This window comes from Malaclemys terrapin, chromosome 10, assembly GCF_027887155.1.
Source record: "Malaclemys terrapin pileata isolate rMalTer1 chromosome 10, rMalTer1.hap1, whole genome shotgun sequence".
Taxonomy (NCBI): domain Eukaryota; kingdom Metazoa; phylum Chordata; order Testudines; family Emydidae; genus Malaclemys; species Malaclemys terrapin.
In genome coordinates, this window is record NC_071514.1 from 6038176 (window position 1) to 6060745 (window position 22570).

Below are 22570 nucleotides of genomic sequence, written 5' to 3' on the forward strand. Positions count from 1 at the left end.
GGACAGACAGACTTGCCTTAGCGGACCTCGAACTAGCATGCTAAAAATATCGGTGTGGACGGACGGATGTTGGGTTGCAACTCGGGCTCTCAAGAGAGCCCAGGGTGCCACATCCACGCTGCTATTTTTAGCGTTCTTGCTCAAGCTCCGCTAGTATGAATCTGTCTACCTGGGGTGGGCGGCTTGCTCTAGCTCCGGTGTCGACATACCCGTAGGGCTCAATCCTGCATGGCGTTCAGCAACTTGCAGATTCACTGTTGTGCATTTTGAACCTTCAACCTATCAGGCAGGTAGGAGAATAGTTATTTTCTAGCCAGGCTCCCTTGCTTGCTCTAATGCCCTGTAAGTTAAGAGCCTACCCAAGCATCTGTTTTATCAGCGAACTGAATGAGCTGCGCTGAAAGCTAATGTATGCATTTGCATTCTGTAGGCATCCATTGTGATAATGTATGCGCACAGGGCCGCTGGGGACCAAACTGCTCCATCTCTTGTAACTGTGAGAACGGGGGATCCTGCTCGCCGGAGGATGGGACTTGCGAGTGTGCGCCAGGATATAGAGGACCCATGTGCCAGAGAAGTAAGACTTACCATTTCTGCGGTGGGCGAGGTGCTTCTGAAGCGAAGCGAAGCAGGACGAAAGAGAGGCCCAGAAAAGGCCCTCTGGTAGTAAGGGGAAAGCACCATGCTCATAGCACCATGCTCCTGCCTCCTTCACCCATTAGGGACTGCCCAGCCCACAAGAAGGATTGTAGCATGGTAATTCAGTTCCTGGAGGGTGGAGTTCTCAAGAGAATACCAGATTTTGTGTTATTTTGGCTCCATAAATGGGCCTAGAGAATAAAAAAGGACTCCACGGGGCAAGATATTCTTGTTTAATAAGTTGTTTAGATGTAGGCAGAACCTGAAAGCACAGCCCTAATAGCCAGTCCCCCATTGTCCTTCCCAAGAGCCTCATTGACATAGAGTCAATTGGGTGCGGGGGGCGGCAGGGACGGCTTTACAATGCTTTATCCGGCATTCCATAGCCATTAGGGAGGGGACATTTACTGCTGGAAAGGCGCAGCCTCTGTGGGTACAGAACTCAGGAATTAAGTTGTGCCAGGGTAACTGTAGGATGCTCTATTTTGGGATTCAGTGAAAGAGCACAGGCTGCGCACAAACAGAAATGGGAGAGAGGGAGGAGCTTTTTATGTTTATTTTTATTATTGTGCTTGAGTGTCACATGAGGTCCAGTGAACAAATGTAACAGACTCTGGAAGTAGAGATCATCGTCCGTCCAGCACAATGATAAATGGAAGTCAGATCGGGCCTGTTATATACTGAAGAGTGGCTAGTCATTGGCTATCAAAATAATGTGGCAACATCATGTCAATGCCAAAGTTAGTTTCAAGATCCTGCACTCTAGAAAAAGAAACACACAGGCTAGATGCCAACCTGGTATAGCTGCAGTCTCCTGCTGCATATTAAAATGTGCCATGGAGATAAAATCTTCTCATTTGCCTTATCTAGAAAACCACTTCTCTTCCCCTGTACCCCACATTTGATGCCTAGTAGCTCTTCATACATCTATGGAGGCCACACACCACTTTCTTGCTATCTAAAGAGAGATGGATTCACCTTTATTAATTTCTTTTGCTGCAGTACCCCTTCACACCCACTGTCCAACCCCAAATCACACGCCTCCTCTGATTTTTACAGGCAACACTTGCCACCAGCACACACTCATCTCTAAAAATAATTTGTAGCTGCCAGTTTTTATTTAAAGCCCTTATAGTGATGACCTCTGTCACTGCTGTAGTTAATGGCCTATAAGCATTTTCATTAAAAACCCCTCTTTCCGGGTGCTTCAGCATATCTGTGCCGCTGTAAAACTCCTCTCCAAGGCTGACACATGGCACTCAAAGCTTCAGGGAATTGGGCAGGAAATTGTATTACAAGTTTGAAGCCCTAAGAGTGCAAAAGCAAAGGAAGTTAATAGTTTCTGGCCTTCCTGAGCTGAAAAACAGCTTAGTTTTATCAGCTGGAGGCATGGAGGCCATAAGGGGCATCTCCTGTCCCCAGAGCACAGCTCCAGTAATGAGGCTGTGCCCTGACAAGATCCACTGGGTACTTGTGGGAAGAGGAATTCTTCCCTAAGCCACCGAGGGAATCCGTGGCTGTTCGTGCAGTAGCTCCAAGCCTCTGAAACCCCCTTCTGTGGTGGAATGGCTAGAGGATCCAGCTCTCTCCCACGCTGACCCTACAATTCCCTGGGCTCCGGCATGCAGTGAGCCCCTAAAGAGTACAGCTCTGAAGCTGCAGGAGGGTTTGGCCTCCCTAAGCTTGTTCTCAGAATCCTTCCCCTTCCCCTTCAGGAAATTCAGAGTTAGGGATGGAATCCAGGGCTAAAGGGCAATTTTGCTAAAGCGGTACCTTCTTCCTCAGCCGGTTTGCTTTCGGTGTGTATCCAAAATAACTTCACTGACAAAAAGATTGGATAGTTGTTAGCCCTGCAGACCCATCTGGGAGAGGGATTCGGATTGCTTTATGGCTACTGTCTCATCAACAGAATTATCAGCCAGGTCTCAACTGCGGAATCTGTAGTAACATAAGGACCTCGATCCCATAGTGAATTTATGAGCTGGCAGAGAAGTCATCATTTGGCTCTAAAACTGAGCCAATGGGGAATCTCATGAGTAAAAAAGGGGAAACACATGATGTAATTTTTGCGTTTTTCTTACTGCAGTTTACACTCAGAGTGTGTCTGCCTGTTGCAGGGTTTTCCATACACCACGTGCTTAAGAACAACAGTGCAGGTTTAGAAAAGACACTTAGCCCTAATTCTGTTTTTATTCATTTGTGTGCAAATCCTACAGCGTTTTTGACTTAAGTTTTAAACAAGTTAAGCTCGCAATGTCTGTACTAATTGATATAGGCATCTGTTGTGATTGCCCATGCAAATTGGGTAATTTTGCTTGTCGCTACCATAATTACCCTTTTACTCTCACAGTTACCTTTGTTGGGTGCTGCCACTGCAATTGCATGTACAGATTAGATGCCCAGTTGCGCATGTGTTCTGCATCTAATTTGTTTAGAAATCAGGCACTTAATGTAGTGGGGTGGAAGTAACTGAAAGCAATTTCTAATATATTTTATCTGATATTTTTAGAAATTAAATGAGGCTGTTTGCCTTAGATTATGGCACAGGCCGAGAGCCTTATAAAACTGATTAAGGGAGAAGGTTCTGATCTTATGAGAAGACCTCTGAACTCCAGTGACTACTTGATCTTGTTCTTGCTTTAGTTTGTTCACCTGGCTTTTACGGGCATCATTGCAGTCAAGCATGTCCCCCGTGTGTGCACAGCAGCGGGCCTTGTCACCATGTTACTGGACGTTGTGATTGTTTGCCTGGATTCTTTGGCTCACTCTGCAACCAAGGTACCAATCCCAAGATACTCTCATGCCTACTTTTTCCTACATTTATGTGCAAGGGACTCTTTGCAGCAAGAACTCTTACAGACCACTTTCAAGTTATCTGGTTTGTTTTTTAGTCTCAGCAGTTGAGATCACAAGAAACTGTTTTACTTCACAGGCGAAATGCAAATGGGTACGTAGTCATCTTTTTGTAAATATGTTGTACTCTGACATGCATAAATAAAACAGCTCTGCAGCTCAGTATTGAAGCATATAAACATATAAAATGTGACACTTTCTGTAAATAAATCTGCTGTTCTACCTTTTCATTTTCCTCCTGTTAATCCTCGTGTATCCTAAAGGTATGGTGACACTTTCTAGGACACTTTTTAAACCTAAGAGGCTCACATCAGTTAATATAAATATAAAGGCCAACATGCTGAAACTTGGGTACTTAAATCTAAATATAGGGCCAGATAATTTATGTGACCCTTCTTGGCAGTGAACAGCACCTGACTCCGTGAATGGTGGCATTGAAATCAGGTATTTCTGAACACAAGGAAGGGAGGCAGGAAATTTGTTCCAGGGGCACTTAAATCAAAGTGGCTTGATTTTTCAGAAGTGCAGAGTAACCCTAGCTCCCATTAAAGTCAACCTCTGAGCACCTTTACAAATCCAGCCACTCTTATTTAGCTAATTTAGGCACCTATGTTTGAAAATGTTGGCCTCAATTTTTTAGTTGTATCCTACACCACCTGCAAAGTCATTGCCATGTTGTGCAGGACCTGAAAAGTTAGCCAAATTTCAAAGTGTAGAACTGGGCTAATTATCTGGTTAAGAAAACTCAATTTTATTTTTGCTTAACTGTTGAGTACTTCTGGGTTTACTTTGAAATGTTGATCTCTCCAGCAGAATCATTTTAAAATATTAATGTCCTAATTAAAATCAAATTGTGTTGCAATTTGTCCTAATGCGTTATCATGTAACTTTATATTTCTAAAAAGAAGAATGCTAGCATTTGTTCATGGTAGCGTATACCTACAGTACACTCTGTAACATCAGAAATTCCATGTATTGACACAGTTTTGCTTAGAATTCTAAGCAGCAAGCAACTGAGCAGCTGTTTTTATAAATATTTTTTCATAATCATGTATCAAATTGGATTGATGATACATTGCGGCTGCCAGAACACACCTGACATCTCAGTGGGACTCTTAGTCCCACTTCTGAGCTTTTATAACTAATTAACATCACAATCAGGGTTGTTCTACCCACACAATACTTGCATATAGAAGCACTAGTAGTCCTTATTTCAGAGCTGTGTTTAAAAATATCTTGAAGCTAATAATAAATGTTTGTTTGGTGCTCACCACTTGAAAGGAGAGTCGTCATATTAGATCGTAACCAGGTTTCCAAGCCTAAGGAGAGCAACCATGTTAGCAGAATAGTTCTTCTACTCGTTCTGTGTTAACATCCTGTAGTACATGGTACCAGTCTCCGAGCTGGAGGAAAGACAAGCAGATGCTCACACAATCCCACCGCTATCCTCCATCTCCTGTAACCGGAAGTTTCACTTGTGTGATATGTAGCCTGTTGCCTGTGTCAGTATCAGAATTAGTATCACAAATCTATTCTCAGGCACTAGTGTTCCATATTGCAGAGTAAATCAACTACATGTTTAAGAAAGCTTTTTGAGAACTGTTATTTAATTAAAAAAAAATCCAGCTCTCATTTAAGTGATGCTATCTATTTCCATCTTAAAGATGCAATAAAAATATTGAATTGAAGTACTATGAATAGAGCATGGGATGGAATAATGGGACAGAGCACAGGTTGACAGAGCCTTTTAGTTCTTTCTGCGTCTTGCTGGTTTTTCTAACTTTTTTTCTTCTTCTTCTTTGTTCTGTGTAGTTTTATCTCTTTTCATTTAGAGGACTATTCTGTTTAGTACATAATTTGAAAGTCAGCTTTATCCCTCTTGGAGATAAGTCTGTAGCTAGACTATATGCTATTGTCCTCTTCACCATTCTTAGGTTTCTGTTGTAGTAAGGGTAGAGGATGGTATACTGTATAAGAGCAAATGAATCACAGCTCAGGATTCCAATCTGCGACTGATTCACATTCAGAATAGATTGAGGTCATCTGCAGTGAATGCATATAAGAAAGCGAGAATAGTTGAAATGGTAAAATAGTTGAATAATTCAGAGAAGTGCCTTTTCTGACATCACTATTATTTACAAGGATAGAAGTCCAGTTCCGTTTGTTACATTCTTCACAGAGATGGACTGTGTATTTTATCTTGTTTTGAACAGACATCTGTTTTTGTCAGGGAGCACAGCCAATAAGAACCCAACAATTCATTCATTGTGCAGAATAAGACAAATACGGAGCAAAGCTTTCCATCAGTTTTAATGTTAAAGATTTTCTATAATTTTGTAGGAAGTTAAAGACATACCTATCTATTCATTTTTATATTTCTTTGCCTACACTGCAGAGAAAAATCAGACACAGCTTTTTTTCCCCATCTTCTTGAGTAAACTGCACCAGGTGACCCTATAGGAATAGTTTTGGTTTGTTTTAATTTGTGGAATACCTCTTTTAATAAAGCACATCCAGGCATATCTAAGACTTTTGTTGTGATCCATTGATAAACATGATTATTGTTTATGATTTTATCATAATGGTAAAACTTAGCTTACAGTGATGGCTGCGCTTGTGTAGATAGCTTGATAGATGCTGACTGAGCGAAGCCTGAATTTTCAGCAGTAGCACTTGTGCTTCCTTGTGGCAGATGTCTTTCTCCAAGCTGTAAATATTCAGGCCTTGTTGGCTTGTCATGCCTTTCCGTTATCCTCCTAGGGCCTGATTCGGCAAGGTGCTGAGGGTCCCAACTCCCATTGACTTTGCTGAGAGTTGGGAAGCTCGGGGGAGATTTTCAGAAGTGCCTAAAGGATTTAGAAGCACAAGTTCCATATCTCCCTCCTCATGTCATGTTGAGATTTGCAGGATTTAGTGCAGTGTTGTTGTCACATCAGTCTCATCTATCATGAAAATAATTTTACACTTCTTCACACGTATACGCTTAGTTGTACAGCTAGTGATCTTGTGAAGGGGGATTGTATATTTATAGGCAAACTCCCTGCTGGTTTGTAGGCTGCTGTGCATCCCAATATGAGAGACTTACACTCTGTGCATTAATGACTTCAGGTACTCCGGTTGTTTACCTTTCCACCGAAGACATCCGTGCCAGGTTAAAAAGAAATGTTTTCGATTCCTCATAATATGCATCACATTAATGAGACTCCCATTCTTGGGCCAGACAGGCAGAGCACAGATAATTGGTGTGTCGATAACTTCCAGTGCTCTGCCGAAAGATGTGCAGTATTGTTCTTCGGTGTTCCAAAGATTTATTCACAGAAAGTTTACAGTAGCATGCAGGGCAGATGCAGTTAGCGCCTCAGTTGTAGCTTCCAGCTATATTCAGTCCACATTCCTGGATCTCAACGGGAATAAGTCTAGCCTTCTTGAGACTATTTTGCTAGGACATTGTTTCCCAAACTTGGGACACCGCTTGTGTAGGGAAAGTCCCTGGTGGGCCGGGCCGGTTTGTTTACTTGCCGCGTCCGCAGGTCCGGCTGATCGCAGCTCCCACTGGCCGTGGTTCGCTGCTCCAGGCCAATGGGAGCTGCTGGAAGCGGTGCGGGCCGAGGGACGTACTGGCCGCCGCTTCCAGCAGCTCCCATTGGCCTGGAGCAGCGAACCGCGGCCAGTGGGGACCGTGATCGGCCGGACCTGCAGACGCGGCAGGTAAACAAACCGGCCCAGCCCGCCAGGGGTTTTCCCTAAACAAGCAGCAAACCAAGTTTGGGAAACACCGTCCTAGGAGAGCCCACCATTAGGACTTTTTTTTTCTGATATTCAGCGTAAATTATTCATTTCCTTAATTTAATCCCAATCATTGTAGAATCAAATAAATGTAGGGCTAGAAAAGACCTCAAAAGGTCCTCAAATGTAAAGCAGGGCCAAGTATACCGAGATTGTCCCTGAAAGATGTATGTCTGGTTATAATCCCTTGAGCCACCTTAACAGTCCCATTCCTTCTTTGGAGTTTTCTTCCCTCTGTAGGCATCATTTGTCCGACTCCTTAAATCAGTCCCTTCTGCCCCCTCAATTATGTCTCTGAATTCCCTTCAATTTGTTTTTCTCTTTCTGGTACTGCAGTGCCTACAACTGATTGGTCTGCCCCCTCTCTTTCTTTAATTTCTTTCAGTTATTGTAATCTTAGGTGATACTGGTAACCACCTTTTCAATCAGAAATATGGGGTTTGAGGTGCCAGTGTTACAAGAACGTGTTTTATACCCAGAATGTTGCCAGCCAAAATGGACTTGGTTAGCTTCTTCCTTCTAGGCTTTTTTTGTTTTGTTGTTGTCGTTGTTTTGTTTTTGGAGTAAGAGTTGTCCCTGTTTGACTTACACCCTTTCTAGGACAGGTGAATATCATTATTACTTTTAACCAGAAATCGCTAGCCATTAAGTCATGTTATTTCCTAACACTTGTGCCTTGTATTTCTACAGTGTGTGCCAGTGGAAGGTATGGGAAGAACTGTGCTGAGGTCTGTCAATGTACCAACAACGGCACATGCAATCCTATTGATGGAACTTGTCAATGTTTTCCAGGATGGATAGGGAAAGACTGCTCTCAGAGTAAGCAAAATTTTGGTTTTTACATATCTTATTTTAAGTTTATTTGAGTTTTAAATGCTCTAAAGTTAAGGACAAAAATGATATTTCCAGGGAAATCCCTAAAGTGTTCTAGCAGTCAGTGCTTTATTCTCTTTATAGTTTATTTCTTTTAATTAATCTGTTAGCTTTGGCTTGAATTAGCTTCTGCATTGGAATTTGCATGGATAGTTACTAGCTCCTATGATTGTATAACAAGGTCACAAGCTCTTCTCAGTAAAGAAAGATCCATGCTCCCTTTTAATTTCTAGTTGAATTCCATTTTTAATCACTTTCTTTCACCTATTACATGAGAAATTATTAGCCAATAAATGTTTTTAGGTACCAGGCCCACACCGTTGAGAAATTCAGAAGATGATATATTCCTATTAAACGTAATTTAATTGTAAAAGGCAATGTGGGTTTGGAGGGATGCATAGCTTCTTGCTGAAAATTGCCCAGGTAGAAGATTGACATTTGCTGATCTTCCAAAGTGTCATTTCCTGAACATGTTCCTTAATTGAAGACAGATCACAGTGGGAAGCAATATCCTATCATTCCGAAACGTTACTTCATATTCAGGATACAACTAGCGTATTAGACAGCATTCAGAATAAAATATATTAAACTTCGGGTGATAAAGTATGAATCGGATAAAAACAGATGGCTGTAATTTTGCTATTATTGTGTGTCTTCCACCGGCAGAATATTGCTGTCACTCAAAAAAATAAAAAAGCTGTAAACTCCATGGATTGTTCATTATATTTAACCATGTAATTGGGAAATGACTGTTAGTGTCTGTTAACCTTGGAAAAAAAATTGGGTTTTTTGCTTGCTGAGTGGGACCTGATGGTTTCTTCGGGGTTAGAAAATGTGAAAGTCACCAAAATGAACTCTGAATTCTAGCTGATATAGTTCTAGGGCTGTCTACTGCAATCATTGAAGTCAATAGGTAAATTCTCCCACAAAGAAATGGGATCAGACCTCCCAAACACCGAGAGTTACTTGGGGCGGCTGAGAGGGAGAGCTGCAAAGGAGACGGTTGTGGCTTCTGGGTCCCAAAACCAGTTCTAAAGCAGCTGGAGAAGTGTGCAAGTCTCCTCTCACAAAGGCAATGTAGCCAGATGGGCATTTCTGCTGGGTTCTAGTGTGAATACCTTGCACCAGATCCTCTCCTAACTTGCACCTTGTGAATTCAGTGATCTTTTCTGCAGTTTAAGTCATCTTATCTGTATATCCTGGCCACCCACTTAGGTAGGTCTGTCATACACCAGAACCCCGTTATTTACCTTCCAAGCTGCTGCCAGTGGAATTTCATGGGCTGGCTAGCGCACAGAGATTTGTGTACAACGTATGTGGCAGCATGGCTAACTCCACAAACCCTAACACAGCGGTTGTATCCCTCTCTCACAAACTGAGCGTCCACAACACCGAAAGAGGGAGAACTCTGCATATCAGGCGGCATGGAAATGTTCACCACTGCTGTACGTTCAGGTTGTGTGTGAACTATTTCTTGCCTTACAAATTCATGTCTTCAGTATGAATCAATGGAAATCAATGTTTTTTCTTTGAAAGGCAGCAAAAATATAGGTGTTATGCTGAAGGGTTATTAACTGGTTGGATCTTTTTATCTGGTACCAATAACTATGTGACTTACTGCAGTCACAGGAGGAGGCTTGACACGCTAACTTTTGAAAAAGCATTAGCATACCTGAAGACCTTAATTTATCTTAAAAAAAATCCTCATCAACATAAACAATTGGATGTTATGGATTTGAATTTACACTTTATGTTGTTTACTCTTTTACAACATTTCACTACTGCTCTGTAGTACAAACAAAGTCAGGAGTTTTAGTACTTGATTGCAAATCAAATGTAAACTGTGAATAGCTGTGTTGTATTATGCAGGAATTCCAGAATATGAGGGGGGGAATTAAATTATTTTCGTATCTTAAAACTCTGTCTAAATTGACTCTGCAGATAAAAGCCAGTGAGGCAATAAGATTGAATAGAATAGTTAGAGCAATATGCTGTCTGGATCATGGAGATATACCTATCTCATAGAACTGGAAGGGACCCCGAACGGTCATCGAGTCCAGCCCCCTGCCTTCACTAACAGGACCAAGAACTGATTTTGCCCCAGATCCTTAAGTGGCCCCCTCTAGGACTGAACTAACAACCCTGGGTTTAGCAGACCACTGTAGCACCTCACAACTTTAATGTGTTTCTCCTCAGAACACACCTATGAGGTAGGGCAGTGCTGTTATCCCCATTGCACAGATAGGAAACTGAGGCACAGAGAAACTAAGCGACTTGCCCCTGGTCACACATGAAGCCTATGGCAAGATAGGGGATTGAACCAGTGGCTCCCAAGTTCTAGGCCAATGCCCCTGCACATATGAATCAAAAATCTTGAACCTACAAAATGACCTGGCTGATGGACCAGTGTACCAATATGTAGCTCCACTGATTTCACTGGGTGTAAGGATCTACCAGCATGGATCAGGTTGCAGGATGTGGGCCTAAATTTGAAGAAGGTTTTCCTTGGCTTGAAGCTAATTGCTGTTGTCATGAAATTAAGCTCTGCAGTGTGTAGGAGGCTGTCTTTGTATCTTTGTGCAGCACCAAGCATGTTGTCATCACTTAACAACCATCAGTAATAATCACATGTTAGTCTGAGTTATTAATTGCACTCTCTCTCTCTGTCTTTGTAGCTTGTCCAGCTGGTTTTTGGGGTCCAGATTGCTTTCACACGTGCAACTGCCACAATGGAGCAATGTGCAATCCTTACGATGGAGAATGTAGATGTACCGCTGGTTGGACTGGGCTCTACTGTACTCAGCGTAAGGCTTTTAGAGACACTTTTCACCTGTTGGTGAATCTACCAGAGTATATGCTGCTACCTTGTGTCAGTTCTGGGCATTACAACACTGTGTGTTAATACACACGCTAGCATCTGCGAATCATTTTATCATATCACCCACAAAAAAGGCCCGTCGGTATTGAACGTCCCTAATAAATGGGCACCAGCCACATAGTTTTGTGACTTATTTTCATATTTTCACAAGCTATAAGTAAGATCCAGGCCTTTAAATGCCCTGATACCTAGAGCCTAGTCCAGACAAAAATACAGCAGGCTTCTTGACCTGTCAAGGCCAGGTTTCAAGCCTTGAGCAGGTTCCTGTAAGAGAGAAGGTGGAATTTTGGAGGGCATGCAAGAAGCTCCCGTCATTTGCAAATAACTGATTGATCTGTAGCCTTTAAGATTGTTTCTCTCTGTAACCATCTTCTTGTACTCTTTAAAAGTACAGTTTATATAGATGGTCAGGTTTTCCTTTGAATCACTAAAGAGGCAGTTCTGAAAGATGTCCAGGAACATTGACTGGAGGTTCCTCTCTGCATTTAGAGTAACCAAAAATATTATTAAAAATGTGTAGATCTTAAAACACTTTGTACTTTTAATGCTACTAAGTTTATGTTTGTGTATTTCTGATTCTTTCCTTGTTCTGATTTTTGACAGGTTGCCCAGCTGCCTTTTATGGAAGAAATTGTGCCAATGTTTGTCAGTGTCAGAACGGAGCAGATTGTGACCACATCACTGGGCAATGCACATGCCGAACTGGATTTACGGGCAAACAGTGTGAGCAAAGTAAGTAGCAACGTTTCTTCATTTCCCATGTCTCCTGAGGTGCTTTTCACTTTAGAACCTTGGTGGAAATTATAGATGTGGTACTGCTCGCAATTCAGCTTGAAAGAGGTTTGCTGTAATGAATATATTCCCTGAATTTCTTTGACAAACTGGGAAATATTCAGGCTGATCACTAATCTTCTCTTTGTTTTCTACTGTAGTTTGTCAGGTTTAAAGGAATGGAACATGGGTTTGTCTCCCAAATAGAAATCAATACAGAATGATTGGAGCGTCTTTGCCTTTGGGTTCCAACAGTGCCAGGCTTCCTGGAGCTTTATTTGTCTTGGGGTTCTAACTTGGCACTGGGCAGTTAGTAACAAATCATGCTTTTTCTTGACAAAATGCTGGCTAAGTAGCAAAATATGGAATAATCTGATGTTTCCAAATATAATGCTTTTTAAAATTAAAATACTCGTAAGTCATGGAGGGATATCAGAGATGGAAGAGACCTATGAATTCATGGAATACATCCTCATGACAGTGCAGGGATAGAGTCAGTTCCCAGAGGCAGGTCTATCAGATATTAAACTAATACTGCATTTGGTCCTTTGAGGCATTTCAGCCTGTTTGTGGGGCTGTGGAACAGTACAGCGAATTCAGTGTAAAACTGGGACAGCTGGATGAAAAAGGAGAGGGGGTGAGGTGGGGTGGGGCAGTCCTTCCTAGTAAGAAGCTACAGGCATGCTCTCAAATTTGTGCTCAATGATTTTTGCTTCCTTGAATCCCTTCGGTGTTATCCCAACAAGTCCTTTATCTCACCTCAGTACACAGAGCATTTGCTGCGGAGCTCCTGTTAGTACTAATAAAATAATGTGACAGATTTTCAAAAGCCCATGCAACAGCTGCGTCCACAGTTGTGCATGCAAATCAGCTAGTTAGACATGCAGTCAGGAAGCTGTACATGCAAATGTGAGGTATTGCAGACCCAGTGGTCATGTGTTCATTGACTTTTGGAATGTGTGCATCGTTCCTAGATAACCCTTGGCTTTCAGAATTACATGGACTGTAGCGTGGTTTGCATGCCACGCATTTCATGCTATGGAAAGCAAAGAACGCAGGCTCTCCTTAGCCACGAGGGAGCAAAGACAGAAACAGAAATGTCCCATTTGTGAACCTTACAAATGACTGTCTTTGCATCCCAGGGAGTGTTGGGATGTCAGGAAAAAACCTGATTGGCAAAGCTGGCTCTGAACCATTCGACACTATCCCCAGCTGTAGCCGTCAGGAGGGCCTCGCTGCCCAAGCAGCCGATTCACACACAAGAGTTTTAAGAAACAGGAGGAGGCCTGTCAAAAAGAGACATTTCTATTTATATCTCTGCCTTCCTTCCTTAGGGATTTCTGTAGCACCTGTCACCCTCTATAGCACCCAGTCACCCTTGGATCGAAGCATTTTCACCAGTCTTCTCTGATTTAGATGCCGTGGGGGAAATTTTCAAAGGCACGCAGGGCAGTTAGGCCCCTGACTCTCACTGAAAGTCAATGGGAGCTGGGCACCTAGGGCCCTTTTATGCCTTTGAAAAATCTCCCTCTAGTGAGTTGCCAGCCCTGCCGTTTTGGGGAATTATTTACTATCACTAAGGGGTATTCACTGTGCACCACCCTATCCCTGCCCCACACCTGCAGATATCACTGCTACAATGCACCAGGACTCTTACAGTCACCCTCTGACTTCCATAACCAATATGATATTACAGCAGCTAGAGACTAGAGATGAATTTTAGGCACAGCCTTGGGCAAGGGGTAGTGTGCAAGCAGCCTCAGGTGGCGTCGTGCCTCAAGGACAGCCCTCTGAGTAACAAGTCCTCCCCTGCTTCCTCCTTGCTTCCAGAGATTAGTAATTTATTCCTGGTGTATATTCTTGCCAGCAATAAATTGACTGCTCAGTCATTCTGCCCAGTAACTGAGGTCTGGGTGGGAAGGAGCAAGGCGGCTCTGCCCACTCCCTTCCTCTCCCTGTCTGGGGAGGTGGCAAGCAAAGAAGTAGCCTCACTTACTCCTATGTGTAGCGGCCAGTACGTCCCTTGGCTTGCACCGCTTCCAGCAGCGAACCGCAGCCCAGAGCAGCGAACCGCAGCCCGGAGCAGCGAACCGCAGCCAGTGGGAGCCACGATCGGCCAGACCTGCGGACGCGGCAGGTAACAAACAGGCCCGGCCCGCCAGGGGCTTTCCCTACACAAGCGGCGACCCCAGTTTGAGAAACACTGTTCTAACAACAAAGAATAGGGTAGGGGATCCTGCATGTGTTGTACTTGAATAATTACCAGCTTGTCTAATGTAGTAAATCAAAAGAGAATTCCCACACACTTATTTGAATTCCAAATATAGGGTGAAATCCAGCTCATCTTCTTCATGACATTAGTCCAATTGATTTCTTTGCCTGCATACTGGTGTATGCCTAGCTGATAATTGTAGAGACAAGATGGGTGAGGCAATATCTGGACCAGCTTCTGTTGGTGAGAGAGACAAGCTTTTGAGCTTGCACAGAGCTCTGCTTCAGATGATATTGTAACATTTCTGCCAGAATTGCAAATAAAATCCTAGAAAATAATATCCGCGAGCTTCTAAGTATGTGTTCTTTTATTCATCCTTTCAGATATATGTGTATATATTGATGAGATGCGTGAATGTGTTTGCCTGTGTGTGCCACGCAAGAACATGTGTAACTCGTTAGCTCAGTATGCTCAGTTAGAGATTGAGTACAAGAGGCTCATTGCCATCTTAGTTGTCCATTTGTATGCACACTTATTGCAACTGCGCATGCAATAGGAACATAACCACATAGGAAATTCCATACTGGAACAGACGCGTGGTCTGGTCAATCCAGCATCCTGTCACCAACGGTGGGCAGTACCAGATGCTGCAGAGGAAGATGCAATAGGCATTTATGGGGTAACCTGCCTTCACTGAAGGCTTCCTCCTCCCCCATTAGTTGGCGCTTGCCTGATGCCCTGAAACCTAAGGGTTTCTGATGCTTCCCAAACTCGTTTTTATTTTTAATATTTACAGTCACTCTCGACGTTCTTGATATCCTTACGAAAGGGTAAACTTTCTTGGAACCCTGCAAAGATCGGACACAGCATACAAATCCAAATACCTTTTTTGTGCCTCATTCTGAAAACCTAGCCTTTGCGTTGATATCAAACCGGGCACTAATTAGACCAATTTTATTTTTCTCATCTAGGAATTTGCATGCATAATGAGAGAGAGAAACAATTTGTATAACTTATTAAATATGTTACGAATCATTATACAGATACTGGCTAATATTCAATACTTAATATTAACGTTTGGCTACAAGAAGTTACTTATCTAAGGTTGACATTGGGAAGGTGTCATCATGCGGTGCCATTTGCTCAAAGTAAAATATAGGAAGTCATATCTTAAAACCAGTAACATTTATTATAGAGAAACATAGCAACTGTATATATATATATTCAATAATGCGCCTTCTTTATATAAAGTAGTAGGAGTTGCCAGAACTTGTTTACGGGCTTTCTTTCAATTTGTTATTGAATGTTGCCTGAAGAAGCATAATAAGCTGCCTACAGATTTATTGTAATAGGCCATCATGGTAATTGTATGAATAAATTTCTCAGTTAGACATTCAATCATTTTGTCTGTGATAGAAATACAGGAAGTCTAATATCATATTAGCAGAGCAAACCGAACCATTCAGATGCTCAATTTTGTAATTCCATCTGCACTATTCTGTCTATCTTTTGGTATTAGTGGAGGTAATTATGAATGTATGTGGTCTTTTAATAAAAATCTATTGGGTTCTTATAAATATACATTAAAAATCACATTTGAAACTCTTCTGGAAAAGTTCTACAGAATTTAATGGAGAATGATAACCTCTGACTAGAATTTTTAAACAGCTTCTGAAATTCTGTAGAATGGACCTGTAGGCATTTAATGCAATTGTTAGGGAGATTTTTTCATTTCTGTAGAACCCTATCGATTTCATCCCCATAAAGTCATATCAGACTATTCCAGAAGTAAAATTAAAACCCACTAACTAGCACACCAGGCTATTATTATTGTTGTTTATTTGTGTTACCATGGCCCCTAGGAGTCCTAGTCAGGGACCAGGACCCCAGTGCGCTAGGCGCTGTACAAACACAGAACAAAAAGACAGACCCTACCCCAAAGAGCTTACAATCCTAAGCATAAGACAAGAGACAATGGTGGATACAGACAGGCAGGGTTGTAGAAGGGAACAATAAATATAGAATATTTACCTCCTGGATTAAAATATTAAGATGAACTCTGTGGGTGAAATCCTGGCCCCATTGATGTCAAGCTCAGATTTCCCCCTTCCTTGATAAAAGTAATAAGGTTCTTTCCAATCCTTGTATTTGAATTTACAGAGTGTCCACCAGGATCATTCGGTTATGGTTGCAAACAGCTATGCGAATGCATGAATAATGCTACATGTGATCATGTCACTGGTACATGCTACTGTAGTCCAGGCTTCAAAGGAATCAGGTGCGATCAAGGTATGATGAAATTCCGTGCTTTTAAAAAAAAAAGTGCTTTCTTAAAAAATAAACCTTGAAATATGACTTGTGCTATTCAATTTACAGTGTGTTATGAATTATTTTTAACAGCGGCTCTTATGATGGAAGAATTAAATCCCTATACTAAAATTAGCCCCGCTCTCGGATCAGAGAGGCACTCAGTGGGAGCGATCATTGGAATTATTATTCTCCTTCTAATTATTATGGTTTTGCTGGCACTGTTTGTGTGGTATCGACGGAAACAGAAGGAGAAGGGGCATGACATGCCAAGTGTATCTTATACTCCAGCCATGAGGATGACTAATACAGATTACTCACTTTCTGGTAAGGGTCTTTTTATGTTAATCAAATGGGGATTCACATTACTCTCAGTTGGAAAAAATGAGTTTGTTGTGTACAATATGCAGCACTTTGCTTCAGGAATAATTGTACCTATATTCTTCCTCCAAATGCTGTGAGCTTTTACACTCACTAAGGGATTGGGGGGCATGCCTAACGCACAGCTTGATATCAACTAGGTAGCATATGAAAAAATAACTACAGTAAACTGCCAGCGACCATGGCACGATGTGTGCAGTGTTTAATATATAGGGCCCAGCCCTGCAGCCCTTACATGGACTGCATTCCCCATTGAAGTCGATAGGAGTTTCCCCTGGGAGGAGCTGCAGGATCCAGGTTATTCAAGTGAGGAACGGGATGACTGTGTTAATTGTGGGATTTTATCTGACAGTGGCATCTTTTGTTTTGGGAGGGAAGATTTGCCCCCTCCCAGGTGGTGTCACCTTCTTCTCCGCAGCTCCTGTCTGCCATCCTCTTACCAGCTGATGAAGATGGGTGAGAGAAAAACCAAGCTCTTGTGATGGTCTAAAGGGAGCTTTAATAGTAGCTGGGCAGTTCTGCTCATTTGTTTTCTTTATCTTCAGTAGTTGGAGGAAGCTCTTCTTGATGGCTTGGCTAGGTTTTGGAGAAATTTACCTTTTCTTTAGTGACCTTTTCCCCCTCTCAGTTCTTCCTTCACTAACATAGAGTAAGATGCTCCATGGTGAATTCTCTGCTGGAAGGTTGTATCCTGCCCCCTGTAGGGAGCTCCCTATAAGCATTAGCCCTCTGGCTGTGGTTTGTCCCTTAAATGGCTGAGAGGCTGGAGCTCCTGCTCTTGAGGTGAACAGAGACTTCAGGAACTGGTGGAGATAGATCTGGCACGTGTGTTTTCACCAGTCCTGCATTGCCCTCGGAGTCCTGCTACTCACTGCTGTGTCTGACTTGCGGTAGCCACCATGGCGACATGGAGAAATCATGCCCTGTGTGAAAGGAATTCTTTTGGGTGTGAATTGCTGCCAGTTTGTGAATATAATTGTCTATGAAGGACATGGAAGGGGGCCTGTCCGTGTCCAACAAAGTCTGAGCTGGTCAGACTCACTCACTACTTGGATGTGTTCAGGTGCTGGGTTCTACAAAGGTATCAAGTCTTCAGTTCTGATGGCATCTGCATGCTTGGCTATCCTATAGGGTTAGAAGGGACCACAAGGGTCATCTAGGCTAACCCCCAAAGATGAGACGAGAGGATATGCAGCATCTCAGACTTTGGCTTCTCATCCACTCAGTCTGAGCTCTTCTCTGGTCCACCTAGCCTTCCTCACCTGGTAGCTACAAGATAAAATCCGCTGACAATAGTCCTCAGATCCCCTCTGCCTATCTCTCTTGTTGGATTTTAGTCACAATGTACGTAACTCTCTGATGGAGCTGCCTATTTGGGTAGATTGTAGTGTGGGACAGTTGCCAAAGAGGGCTCCTCTGACCATCAGACCAGAGACCAGCACAGTTTGGCATGCAGTTTGCCACTTCAACAGGATCGGAAGAGCCAAGCTGTGAACCCCCAATAAGAGAAGTGTTGCAACAGGGCTGACGGTGAATAGGTATGAAGTCAAAGCCAGCCAACCTTCCCCTAAGTGGAGAGGAACGTTCTGATCCTCTTGGCTGTTCATGTTCTTTCAGGTTGGTTTTAATTTCTTTACAAGGTTTAATCAACTTAATATATTTGTTTGGTTTTATAATTAATGGCACCCAGTATGTGCAAGAGGCGCATTGGAAAATAGAGGAATATTGCTGTAGTTTTGAATTGCTGGGCAGAGCTGGTCCAGCCAGACAGGGGAGTGAGAATTGCACCCATTCCCTTTCCTCTTCGATTTGCTGCAAATGGAGAACTCAGTTAAACCTGATGGCCTCCCTGTCGGACGTTCTTCATCAGGTCAAAAGATCTGCTAGTGCTGGGAGTGAACACGGCCTCTCTCATCCCTGCAAGTTACACCTAACCAACATCTCCTCTGCCCATGCCACGAAGACAAAGCCATTAAGATTGTGGCAGCCCAGGACTAGCCCAGGAAACCTTGCTTTCGCAGGCTGCTGAATCTCTTTAGACCACATTCTCCATTCCCCCCGACTTGTAACTTCCATCCCAGGACTCATTATGCCCTCGTCACTTGTTCCTGTTGGCCTATCTCTTGAGCAGCCGCACATGCCGCGGGAAAGGGTCCTGGGAATGGGTGACTTCCAGGCTGCTGCAAAAATATAGGAGCTCTGCATCTTCCACGTGCTGCAGCATCTGGGACACCTTCGGGACCTGGGGCCAGGATAGAAAATAAATCCTTTTACATGTGACAGTCATGCCCTATACCAGGGTGGCCCAGTTACAGGCTGACGGGCCAGCTCCTTGTTCCAAGTAACAGATACTGGGGCTCGGCGTCATTGTCTAGGCTTCCCTTGAGGGACACTGGATAATAATTACTTTAGTTCTTCCAAGTCCATCTCATCCTGTCCGATGGAAGCTAGAGCTGGGGGGGGTTAGGTCTGGGTTTGGATGTTTTTGAATTTTTCCTTATATGATTTTTTGACAATAGAATTGTTATTGCTCAGGAACCTGTAACTGAGAAGGGTCAGCCAAACCTTTTTGCAGGGGTCACAAGAACAGGGCTTCCCCTCCTCCCCCCGGTGTCTCCATGTGCTGGTAGGAAGATATATCATGCTGTCTGACCTAGCTGTTCTATCCGCTCTCTTTGTGAAAATCTCCTCTTGGTGTCCAAAATAGTTCTGCAGAGCTATTCATTTTCAGAGGCCTTCATTTTCATAGGGCCTGATGCGAAGTAACACATGGGGACTCCAGGCAATTCCTTGCCCAATTATGACTGGGCCCATCAACTCCGTCCCCAGCTATCTTCTGCCTGTCTGTAACGCCCTGAACTTTGACCCTTTCCCTCACCTGTTTGGGATGCTCAACAACCTCTGCTGCCTACTCCTTCTATAGCCCAGAGAGCCAGGAGGTGGAGCACAGAGAAGGAAATAGGGGGCTAGTGATTCAGACAGGAGCACAGATAGGGAAGGCTGGCAGTCTGGCGGGAGGGATGGGGTAGGGCCGGGGGGTTGTGGTGGGAAGGGGGCAGTGAACCTTGAGGATAGGACTTAGAGGTTTTTAAGGTCAGGCTTGACAAAGCCCTGCTGGGATGATTTAGTTGGGGATTGGTCCTGCTTTGAGCAGGGGGTTGGACTAGATGACCTCCTGAGGTCCCTTCCAACCCTCATATTCTAGGATTCTATGACTTCAGTGCCACCACTCATGTCACCTACACCTCAGGCTGACACTGGAATTCTGTACATGGATTGAGGGCACAATAGGATAAGGTCATTTCTACTCCCAGGTACCTACAGTGACTCTCTAGTCCTCCTCACCCCTATGGAGCAGCTTCTTACCTAGCTGTAGCCACGCTGCCACCAGCTAGGAAGTATGAAGCGTCAGTGCCCAGGGACATCAGTGGGAATTTGGCTGAATAAGGACTGCATGATCAAGCCCTAAGTGGGTCAGCTCCACAACATGGTTATCCTCTGTGCTGTGCACAAATTGTGATGCCAAGACCATTATTTTGCTAGTTTTCTTTAGTGGCCTAGGGCTGCTCCTGTGTCTGGAGTCTGTCTGCTCCCTTTCGGCTCGCTGGCTCCCAGAGATGTAGAGTAAACAGTGAAATTCCTTTCCAAAGTCACACATTATTTTAGTTCTGAGAGATGGTGTGAGAGCTTTGACTTTTAGACATTATTGAGGCCAAAAATCCATGCTCATGTGTAGTAGAGATTATAAAAACAGAGGGCCCCATGGGCAGCCCTTAGACTATTTTGCATCAGTGGACAAAGAATGTGGCAGTAAAATAGACTCTCTGCTCTCAGCTCTGCCTGGCTAATGATGGGAGAGAGAGCAATCCCAGGCAGGGAGAGCGAAATATTGGCTCTGAACTGCATCACGTGGATCTGAAAGCAAAAGTTCTCCCCGAAGCTTGAAAGCAAGTACATACGCCCAAAGATGAGAACTATACACTCACTTCCGGCAGAGTATTTTAAACCACATATCACAGAACTAGAGCTGTAACAGGGGGTTATGTTATTTTTACTGTGTCTGAGGGTCTTTCTACACTACAATTAAAAAACTTGCGGCTGGCCTGTGCTAGCCAACTCGGGCTTACTGGGCTTGGGCTCAGGCTACGGGCTCGATTAATTGCAATGGAGCGATATTGGCCCATACTGCAGCCCGAGCTCTGGGATCTTCCCACCTAGCAGGGTCCTAGAGCCGGGGCTCCAGCCCGAGCCCAAACGTCTACACTGTAATTAAATAGCCGCTTAGCCCGAGCCCCGCAAGCCTCTGTCAGCTGGCACCTTTGGGCCAGCCGCTAGTTTCTAATTGCAGTATATACAGCCCCATAATGCTTTAGAGCTGAGGAGGTTTTCATTTCTAGGATCTATTTTAAGGATTCCTCCAACTACATGTTTTTGTTCATTTGTTTGCACTAAGGGTGAGGAGCAGCACAAAGCGCTACGGGGCTAAGTGGTGTCCAGGGCTGTGCAGGCTCTTGGCTCAGGGGTGAGTTTCACCCCGAAACCCCCTAATTGTGCAAGCACCATCCTGATAAGTACAATTGACCCCGCTCCTGCTGCAAAGAGTTCACAATATAACAAAGACATTTACAGATGAGGGCCCTGGTGCTGCCGTGTGATCTGTTAGCACCAACCCTCACAGTCAGAGTCCACATGCTCCCGTGAGTCTCTGCATGGATCATAGCGAAGCGATGGAAGAAAACAATACACTGGTGTGTGGTTTGTTTTTTAATTATTTCATTGCTTCCAAATTCCCTCTTTTGTTACCAGACTCTGGGCCTGGCTGCCACTGCCTCACTTTGAATTCTTTGGCCTGATTTCACCAGGGGACATGTGTGAGCAGATCCTTGTGTCCTCCTGTTGTCCCACTGTCGTCACCAAGACTCTGGATCGTAACACCTGTACAGTGTCCCATTGAAGTCCGGGACGGGGGCTGGTGTTGATCCTGCTAGGTGCTGACAGAGGTGCTGGAACTAGGGTGCTGGGGGGGCTACCGGACCCCTTGGCTTGAAGTGGTTTCCATCATATACGGGGTTCACGGTTCAATGGCTCTCAGCCCCCCCACTATACAAATTGTTCCAGCACCCCTGCGTGCTGAGCACTCTGGCCCTGATCCAGGTGTTAGCGGGACTACTCATGCAGTTTAAATATGTGTTTAAGTGCTTTTACTGGATTGGGGCTGGACTGCTCAGCACCTTCCAGAATTGAGCCCCTCCACACAAGCACGAGAGGCTATCTTCATGGACCCCTGAGCAGGATAGATCTTTCCATTCTAATGTGCATTAACCCTAGCCTGGCATCCCTGGGTTTTCACCGGTTAGAATGGATACAAGAGAAGTTGTTTTTCAACAGGGACAGCAGTTGATCTGCACTTGACACATTTTCAGCCAGCATTTATTAGTGCTTCTTGAACAAGTGTGTAGAAGTCGGACACTGCTAGTCAAGGTGAATCAGCCTATGCGGATACTTAATGGAATTGCATAGACGTTGTCATTCTGGGTATGTGGTGGTGCCGGTAGTAAAGGAAGAAAAGGTTTTTGGCAATTCAAACTTGTGTATGTATCTCTCAGTGACTACAGACTCCTTAATCCGGCATTGAGTTTGGTATTCGGGCAGCCTGGTAACACTTTTTCAGCTGCTTTTAGCTACTGGTTCTTCTCCGATATGAAAAGGGGCATCACAGATAACAGTGAGGGTTACATGTCAGTATGACTCAGCTGGTTGCATTCACCTCTAGGCCAGGAGGTTATGGATTCAAGTCTGTAACTGGGACATACACAATACTGACCCATACTTCAGGGGTACTGCCCCATCTGATCTTTTGTAGAGGCTGT

At 43.8% G+C, this 22570-nt stretch overlaps 1 protein-coding gene across 2 annotated transcripts in view; it reads left to right on the forward strand.

Annotated features, from left to right (window-relative positions):
• MEGF11 (multiple EGF like domains 11) overlaps nt 1-22570 on the forward strand; it is a 253506-nt gene that overhangs the window by 195691 nt on the left and 35245 nt on the right. For both annotated transcript variants that reach the window (XM_054041093.1, XM_054041094.1), the window contains exons 13-19: nt 431-577; nt 3283-3417; nt 7969-8097; nt 10827-10955; nt 11633-11761; nt 16173-16301; nt 16413-16646. In XM_054041093.1, coding sequence (XP_053897068.1) covers nt 431-577; nt 3283-3417; nt 7969-8097; nt 10827-10955; nt 11633-11761; nt 16173-16301; nt 16413-16646 — 1032 coding nt within the window. The remainder of the gene's footprint in view (nt 1-430; nt 578-3282; nt 3418-7968; nt 8098-10826; nt 10956-11632; nt 11762-16172; nt 16302-16412; nt 16647-22570) is intronic.